General features: G+C 41.0%; 1 protein-coding gene across 1 annotated transcript in view; it reads right to left on the reverse strand.

Annotated features, from left to right (window-relative positions):
- The window catches only part of LOC104276612 (choline transporter-like protein 5), a gene marked incomplete at its 5' end in the record, with an annotated part of 43,587 nt that extends 34,623 nt beyond the window's left edge, over positions 1–8,964 (reverse strand). The window contains 2 exons of the mRNA XM_009872994.1: positions 3,011–3,084; positions 8,916–8,964. Of these exons, the coding sequence (XP_009871296.1) occupies positions 3,011–3,084; positions 8,916–8,964 (123 nt within the window). The remainder of the gene's footprint in view (positions 1–3,010; positions 3,085–8,915) is intronic.
- Positions 8,965–9,881: the final 917 nt, after the last annotated feature.

A 9,881-nucleotide genomic window follows, 5' to 3' on the forward strand; every position in this document is an offset into this window, starting at 1 on the left:
TAAAGCAGAACTAAGAAAGGCTAGTATCAGAAATAATTTGGCTTCATCTTTCAAGAATTTTTACTCAGACTGCCTGAACTATTAAAACATTCTATCCTACTGTTGACACAGACACATCTATAACTAAAGCCTATGTAAACTATGCATACAACACTGAGGGTAAAATTTGACTCAGATTTTCAGTCACAGCAGTCATGTGATGAACCTGCATTTATTGCTTACTTCTCAAGCCAAATTAATCAGGGATCCACAGCAGTATTCACACATTTTCAGGAAATTGTGGAATTTTTTTTTCCCCCCTATAACAAGTCATAAGGCATGAGGACTGATTTATAATCTATTTTCTACTAACATGAACTTCTCTGACTTTCTAGACTGAAAATTCAAATCTCCTCTGCAGGAAAGGTAGAAAAGTCACCAGCTACAACAAATTCACTATCTGATTCCAAGAATAGGTTCTAGTTCTTACCAGTATTTGATAAAGTTTTCAAGAGAAGGCCGTTGAGATGCCTTGCGTCCAGTAAGAAAGCACTGCATGTGCAGAGCAGAGAAGAGGGCCGGTTCACTGTCTCACATCATGACATGGGAACTACGTTGTCTGAGACAAGACATGTAATTGCATAAAGAAGCGTGGAACTGGCCAGTCCTTCTCTTGCTATCTACCTCTGCAAGACCCAGCATATAGGGTTCTTTGGAAACCACGATCTGGCAGCGCACGAATACTGCACAGCTAGAAACTGTCAGTGTTCTCCCTCCCCTTTGTCCAGACAGCAGCCCTTCAGCATACTGCCTGTCCGCACAGGGGCAGGTCACTCGTCACCAGAGCATTTGGATGTTCAGTAAAACAACAAACAGGCCTCTGATCAGAGTCCAGTTGCTTTAGTTCTGGCTTTGTATTTGAGCAGGGACAGAAGGAGAGAGCAGGACAGCAATGAAGAACCAGTCAGTCAGGCGGGTGGAGGAGAACAGCACAGACCTAGAGGGATGCCAGCACACTCCCAGCACCAAGAGGGAGGCAAGGCAGGTCTGCAACAGCTGCAAGCGGCCCAGTAGCTGCTGTTCCTTCTTAGGACTAATAATTCACCTTCTTTTCTTCAGTCTATTCCAGTGCAGGTTTAGTCAGCTGACATATATTGCATATATATTCTGGCAAGTTCCTCTCCAATCTTCCATAGTGGGGAGTCATGAGACTATTTCTGCTCCACATAGTTTCACAAGTCAAATGAACATTGGTGTCCATTTGGAAATAAGCAAAATGGGAACAATTCGATTATTAAGCTATGAGGGAAAGAAGATATTTCATTCCACAGCAAAAGAAAGGAATGACGGGATCCAAACAGTAGCCAGAACTGTGATGAAAGAGTACATGCATGATTTTGTGTACATAGAATCCAGTAGTGAGTACAAAGCAAAGAAATCCTGGATTTGTCTCCACACAGATGCCACTGATGTTAGACACTGAAGTTGTGAAAAAGTTGTTAAGGGACTGAATTTCAGGTCAGTCTGAAGCTGACTGTACAACAGCACAGTTAGGGACTCTCTTCCCTGATCCAGTACCAAAGAGAATCTTGTCGCTGCTGTGATCTATAGAAGCATGGCACAAAATCAAGTAGAGCTTGAACAGCTTCTGAATTCACTTTTTGTTCTGCCCACTTTTCTTATATTCATGGATCTCAAGTTAGCATTCACTTTTGAGAAACAGAGGCTCAAAGAGATTAGATGAGAAAAAAATCAAGAGTTTTGAAAAGAAATATTTTCTTCCACCCACAGGTATCACCAGCCACCTGCTACCCCAGTGTGTACTTCCTAGTGTGGGCTTTGGACTTCCTTGTAAAGGTTCTCCATGACTCTCCCTTGCCGGTATATACCATTTGCTTCCCCACTCCTCCATCTTCCTCATGACATGAAGGACATGGGGCAGTCAGTGCGGGTGAACAAGGGAAAGAAGAAATACACACAGAGAATTGCCAGTACTTGAGAGAGAGAACAGACTTTTCAGAATGTGTTCAGTGCTCAGCCACCACAGGCAAGGTGAGAGGAGACAGCTCAGCACTGTGGCTTTGAGGACGTTATGCTATCATGCAACATAGTGGGAGGATAGAGTATTCTCTCGGACAGTTACTGGGACCACCTAGCTTAAAGCAGTCCTGCTTACAGTTATCTCTTCATGGTACAGACAGCAGCCTTTCACAGCATGGCTGGAGTTAGAAGGACATCTGGAAGTCAGCTCATTTTAAACCCCTGCTGAGGCAGGGTCACCTACAACAGGTTGCCCAGGACCACATCCACACAGCTTTTGAATATCCCCAAGATGGAGACTGCACAACTTTTTCTCTCTACAGGGCAGAAAATAGTATTACAGAATTATAAAGAAAGTTAATGGTTTTTTTCTATGTAAGGTAGGGCCAAAACAATCTTTCACAAGTGAACTGAAGGAGTGCAGAAAGAGATGGAGATACACTGCAAGTACACTTTTACAGCATCATTGTCCTTCCACACACCAACGTTTATACAACTCTCTGATACAAACAAAATGTAACGGTGATTATTAATTAATACCCTAATGTGCAAACAACTTGGATCCCATAACAAATTATGTAATTTCTCTTACTTCTTACTGCTCACAAAGGTTCTTTCAGTAATATTTTACAGAACAAAAAGCCTCCTTAAAACCAGTGTTTTTCTCTAACTTTTGCTGTCAGATTAATGACAAATGGAAATGAATTTTTCTACCACAGTTACTTTTTAGTGGCAAAATTATCAAACCATGTCATTTTTACCTGAACACACCTAATGTGGAGTTTTTCATCTGTAAACACACAGTTTTGAACTTCTCCCTAATTACAAGTAACTGAATGTTAATTCGTTATTTGCTTCCAGGCAAGGCATTGTTCATTATTATTACTCACATAGATATAAACAAAAGGGACACCTCAGCTAAAAATTCTAACACTCACAAAGTTGTTTCCTCCGTGTATGAGAAAGTACTACTGTACCTTTGTTTACTTACCCACAATTCCTAATGCAATGTAACCCAAAATGACAACTATGAAGATCACACAGCAAATAACATCTGTACAGTGCCTAGGGACAGAAAGAAACACTTTTTAAAAATAAGGTGTCTACTATGACCCTCTGAAAACACTGAGTGTCATAGAGTATTTTAACATCTGAATAAGATGGCTGCATCTGCACCTAGTGGAAGTCTTACTCAAAAAATCATGTCCGAGGTGCACACTTTCACAGCAAAACCAGCAATAAAAACATATTGAGGAACAGGTTTAAACATTTTTAAATAAATGATACTTTACAACACTGAATCCATTAGGTCACTTATGTTATAAACTACTATAGGACATGTGTGTCAATAAGTCCCTAAAACTGGTATCAAATACTGCAAACAATGTGATGAAAGAAAGATTCAGCACAACTTACCTGTGTTATAAATAGCTTATGAATGAAAAACTAACAGCATGACACAAAAGAAGCCTATATGCAACTACCCCTGAACTCTGCACAAAATCCTGACTCAGCTGCTTGACCTCACTTAATGCAACCAAAATAGGCTCTGTGGAGATGACAAAGAACTCCCAATACGTTGTGGAAAGCCATACCTTCTTTTACAGACAAGCAATCAAACAGCAGTCTCCAGTCTGAAATTCGAGCCAGTGAGTAAACTGTAAGTATTCAATTAAATTACTATCTTCTATTTATTGTCTGCAGGCAGAGAGGTAGAGATGTGGACTACTAGACTAATTTTTCTCCAGCGCTTGACCTCAACCAGAGCAGTTCCAGGAGCGTAACTAATACGAGGCACACACTCCCCAAAGGTGGGAGATGGTCAGCACACACTGATGGAGACCATCTTCTCCAAGGGCTCCACCTGAGGTCACCAGTGCTCTCCTTCACAACCTGTTGCTTCTAAAGATGTGTGGAAGCAAAATAGTTGCTACCTCACAGGCCTTTGCAGGCCTTACTGGTTAAGAAACAGTTGCTGCTAATCGTCCCACCTGGATTTAATTAACAAAGGAGTGAATTACTCACAAAAGGGCGTGTTGCCTAGAGATACCGTACCTGAAGGATTTCAGCTGCTGCCATTATTTACCATGCCCTGCTTATCTGACAGGGGTTTGGTGACAAAGGGTTGTATAACCTGAAGGCATTTGAGCGGTGGCCGCCCTACTGGGCAGGGCTCATGTCCGCCCAGCCTGCCAGTGCTGCTCAGGGCTGTCCCCACCACTGCAGGGACAAACCTCCCCTCTGGACCCGATCCCAACTCTGTCCCGCTCCTCTGGGACGGAGGAGTGAGCAATAATCACCCTGGGAATGCTAACACGCACTTGCAGTTAAAGCAAAGGACTACCTTTATAAAACGAGTGAATTTCCTCTCTGCTTGCAAGTTCATGCAAGGAGCCAAAGAGATACAAGCTGAACCTTGCCATTAAAATAAATCGTAGAATCCAAACTCCAACTGACACATAGTCATTTTTAGCCTTCCATTTTCCAATCTATGTTTTATCTTAGAGAGAACCATTAGTCTTTAGCATAAAGGAGAAAAAGATGGCAGACCTTCTAAACTGTTGGAGAACTTGAAAAGTGTTTCAGGCATTGAAAAGGAATGAAAAATCCTGTACCCTTCTCTACAGAGGCAGTTTTAACATCCCAAGGCCAAGGTGGTGCAGGATTCAAGGTCCATGTGATAGTAATCTAAGAAAGGACAACTGCTGGAAGTAGAAGTGCTGCTGAAAGGATGGTGCTTATTTTCCCAGCCTCTGCTCAGATGCAGTTCTGACACTGCTCAACGTTGGCTCTCTTCCCTCCAGAGCCATTCTTAAGAGGTAGAATATTTAATTGAAGATGTCTCAGGAGAAATATGGCACCATAAATACCGTAATTACAACTCCTACAGTCTCAAAAACATCTTCCAGTCCAATTCTCACAGGTTTCGTTTCATGATACCGAAATGCAATTAAAGGTTACACCCATTCGTGCTAAAGGCAGAGCCACCATTAACAAGTACCCACAACCGCTTCACCAGAATGCAGCGTTTTCTTCTTTGTAAGACAAAAACTTCTGTACAGTACCTAGTAAAACTCACTGCTGCCAAGTATTGCCGTCATAAATATTTAAAAAATATGTAAGAAGTACATAAATCCTCTTTTGGTTGGCTTCATATAGTTATACAACAGTTCATTCAGACTACTTGTTCACAAAAAATAATTGTTTATTTTACTAAATACTACAGGTGAAACCCTGGCTCCATTTAACATAATTGTTAGCTCAAGTAGCTCATTTCCAGTGAGATCATGATATTATCTCATAAACAAAAGGCTACACAGGAGGAGAAAAATGTAAAACATCTTAAATCAGTAAATCAAAATAACTCCGTAAAGGAACAAAGTTATGCTGTGAAGATTCTGGGAGTTTCCAAAGTTGCAGAAACTGAAATGATGGGAATTGCCTTTTCCTAAACAGGAGATATAGGAAACTCATGCTTATTACTGAAACCTAATCAGATATTATCCAGCAATGCTTTGATTGAAAACAAATTTGATACGATTTTTTTCAAACTAAGAAGGTGATCTGCTTTTTCAGTTTGTTCAGAGCAAAATCATTCAGGAGACTGAACTGTTAAATGGAACCCTAAGGGAGAGGGATTAATGGAAATATGAGAACACTGCTTATTATATGGGCTCTATACTCTTTCTTATAGGTAGCGCTATCATACTTTCCTATAATAATAATGTAATAACATGTAAACATTCAAAGAGAAAAAGTACTTTATATTTCTTATCATATAGATGATGAAAACAATAAAAATTCTTTTGCTAATAGCCAGTATTGAAAATGTTGAGTTTTTTTGGTACTCTTAGATAAACAAGTTCCATAAGTTGGATCAAAACACAGTGAGCCTACATATTTGAATGTAAGAGTTTCCACAGAGATAAAGTGCTGATAAAATCATCAGATTCATCATTTTCAGGTGACGTAATAAAAGACCTTCATTTGGTTACGTGCACAGTTCAGACTCCCACATCACATTCTACTGCTTACTGCTGTCATTGATCTTAATTTATGGAGCCTGACTTGCTTCCCACTGTCTCTCAGAAACATACTGGCTTCTTGGCTTCTCTTGCTGCGCTACATATGGCAGTGCATGCAAACCATACTTTGTGCACATGTACTGGCATCCTAGCAAATAAAGGAGCACAAAGATAAATTGTTAAGGACTGACGAGAACCCCTCTCTGTTCAGCAGTTTCACGTCCAACCTGTCACATCAAGATGCTGCACTAGCAAGAAACAACAACGTTGAGGAGTTAAACAGCACTGGCAGTGTATCAGCACCTACAAACAGTCCTCAGCCTGGCACTGGGCAACCACAGAGCAAAACAAGCCTCAGGATGTTCAGAGCATGTGTTTCAGGTCACCACTTTCAACTCTGCTGACACAACAAGGTGACCACTAATGTCCTCACTTCTGAGTTTCTCCTCCCTGCTTGACTAAGCTTGTGTTCTGAGACTTCCTTAAACCATGCTGTGGCAAGGTGATGTTACACTACGCCATACAATGCCACACACTGCTCTCTTTCTTCACCGGGTCGGAACTGAGAAGCAAAATCTGCTGTACGAATGGGTATTTCTATCAGCCCGGTGACAGAATATCATCCTGCACAACTGAATAAATGTGCAATGTGTCCATAAACTAAATATTTGCAGTGAAATTTCCTTTCAAAATCACCCAGGAACTGCCACTTCTACTGTGAAGGCCAAAACTGCACAGAAAAAGATATTTATACAAGTTTTTGCCACAAGTTGTTTTCCATCAATTTAAATTCTGCATTTCCTTAATGATCATGACCAACATGCACTGACCTGCATGGATGTACTAAGTTGGCACGTCTCAGTTACAGGCACCTGGCTTAAGGAAGTATTGTTTAGTTCTGGAAACCTCCTATTTTGATAGCTGCAAGTGTGCAACATTTATAGACACCGTATGCCCCAAACCAGAACACAAAACAAGAACTATAAGAAACATGTAGGCTTCCCATTGACATTAGTGAGTGCCTGGCACATTATGCTGATATAGACAACAACGTGGACCAATAAAATACACCAATAGCAGGAAAAATAAATTTTATATTCCGCCAACATTTATCTTTCAGAAAGGAAAAGAAGAAATGCATCTTGCATTGATGAGATCAGTGTGTGATCAACTGACAGTGCCACAAGGCTGCACTGTTCTCTGTCATAAATTTTCAGCTAAGCAAGACATAAATAACTTGTGGTTCTCGATCGTATTTTTTCATTAAGGATAGCAAATGCTACTTTAGAACTTATTCTCTACATTACAGTTACACCAATGAAATCAAAAGCAGCACAAATTATTTCATTAGCAGAAAGCAAAAATAGGTGCTTCATCACCCATTCTGTACACAGAGTTATGCCAGTTATGGCAAGATGTACGAACAGCTCTGTTCCCATAATTTGTCTAGACAAAAATGTATGCCTCCACCTTCCTGGTATCTCTTCTCCTACAGAAAAGTGGGAAGCCCCAAAGTCAGAAACAAACTCAGGAAAGGTACCTATTTTCCTTCTGTTAAACTCTTTGGACTATCTTCTGTTCTCAGAAGTGCACAGGAACCAGGCAGTCTTTATTTGCCTGAAAGAATGTGGTTTCTTAATCATCTAATCTTAGTAATTAGGAAAATTAATTAAAAAAAATAATTCATTGCCTTTAAAAAAATAATTTTAAACTAGTTTGAGGGCATGTCTATAGTGTACTGCACTGATGATCCCAAGAGGTCAGGCAAGTCATTCGGCTATCTTGCAGAAATGGTACGTTGAATCTAAATCCAAGTGCACCTCATCGTAAAGTACATTCTGTAAGCACTAGGGCAGCTCTCTCTGCCTTGCGGGCTACTGTACAATGAAGCAATACCTTTAATGCTTAGGAAACTGATCTTTATACTGTTTCCAGCAATACTACCTCATCAAGGCATTAATAAATTGCACTGAAATTATATGGTATAGTAGCGTTGTATTAATTTACCTGCGTTTTTATGACCCTTCAGTGGAATGTACAATTAAAACAGCACATAGATATACCTGGAACTGCAGAAGCTGTCACAACAACTACACAGATGTAACACCAAGCCATAGTGCAAACACATTTTTTACTAACTGTATCTCACAGTAACAGTAAAAACAAGAGAAGTTCTCCTTGCATACCATCACCAGAGTTTCTCCACTCCTCATGGCCGTGAGAGAAAAGTATGGTAACATGCTGATCAAAAATACTATTAAAGTGCAATATTTTAGGATCCAATTCTGCAGTCCATGGCACCACAGGTAGTCTCATTCACTTCAGAGATGCTCTTTGCGCATGTAAAACCTGCTTGCTCTAGTAGGGGTTTCGGGGCTGAGTCTGTCCCTGCCAAGGTCTCACTGCTGTCACTGCTGGAGCAGCCCTGGCGTTCCACAGGACAAATGTCTCGGTGTGCACCCAGGCCACACTCTGGAGAGAACCAAGTCAGTGCCCTGATGAAGTGACTACAGGGGCAGGGAAACTAGCTGCAGGCTGAACAATAGTGTGCCAGGGTTCCAGTGCTGTGCTGTATGGAAACAAGACAGACAGCCGTGGCACCCCAGAGCGTAACACCAACCCGGTGGTCCTACACTCGTCAGCACGGTGTAAGGCAGAAGGTACCAGACAAAATGAGGCATACAGAACTGGCATTCAAATTGGAAGAACTTCAGAGCACACAGTTAAATACTTCCCGGCAATCATACATCCTCCAGGGCAGTAAGGATTATCTTCTGGATTTGAAAGAATTGCAGAAACAAATTCACATGTTTTGTTAATGAAATTTTTTATCCCCCCTTCACTGCAAAAGCAAAAGTATAAGATGTTTACCTGTTATGAATAGGTCCTCTGAACTTTGGGTCAAATTTCCTTGGTTCACCTGCATTTAAAATAGAACAATATAAAAGTATGTCTTTATTTAAAATCAAATCTATAGAGTGTTAACAGCAGTCTTTGAAGAACATCTTCCATATATTCTTATTTAATCTGTTCTGTTAAAATCATTTCATGCAGGCCATATCAGTAATTCACCAATAAAACTACCAAGTTTTGTAAGCTAAAAGCTTTTTTCTTCTAGTTTAAATTTTGAGGGCCTCACACTTCCACACAATAAATTACCTTTAGTGTATATCTTATCATTATACCTATGCACAGTGTTTACAGTGGAGTTGCTGGTACTTTAGAGACAAGGATTACGTCTCAGTCACATGCCAGGTGCGTTTGGCAGCAAGTTAGTGAACCTACCTTTCTGGAGCTATAGGCTAATCCCTTCTGGTTTTTCTCTAAAAGAACAGTTTGGAGTCCTGTCTGTACTTAATGTTACAGAATTATAAAATCGTAGAGTGTCTTAGGTTGGAAGGGACCTTAGGGATCATCTAATCCAACCTACCTGCCACAGGCAGGGACGTCCTTAACTAGACCAGGCCTCATCCACAGAATCATAGAATCATAGAATATTGGAGGTTGGAAGGGACCTCTGAAGATCACCCAGTCCAACTCCCCTGCCAGAGCAGGGTCACCCAGGGCAGCCACACAGGAACGCGTCCAGGCGGGTTGGAAAATCTCCAGAGCAGGAGACTCCACACCCCCTCTGGGCAGCCTGGGCCAGGGCTCTGGCACCCACACAGGGAAAAAATTTTTCCTCATGTTGAGGTGGAACTTCCTGTGCCCTAACTTAAAACCATTATTTCTTTCTCTATTATTGGGAACCACTGAGAAGAGACTGTCCCTTCCTCTTGACCCTCACCCCTTAGATACTTATACATATTAATAAGGTCCCCTCTCAGCCTTCTCTTC

This window comes from Apaloderma vittatum, unplaced genomic scaffold, assembly GCF_000703405.1.
Source record: "Apaloderma vittatum isolate BGI_N311 unplaced genomic scaffold, ASM70340v1 scaffold9237, whole genome shotgun sequence".
Taxonomy (NCBI): domain Eukaryota; kingdom Metazoa; phylum Chordata; class Aves; order Trogoniformes; family Trogonidae; genus Apaloderma; species Apaloderma vittatum.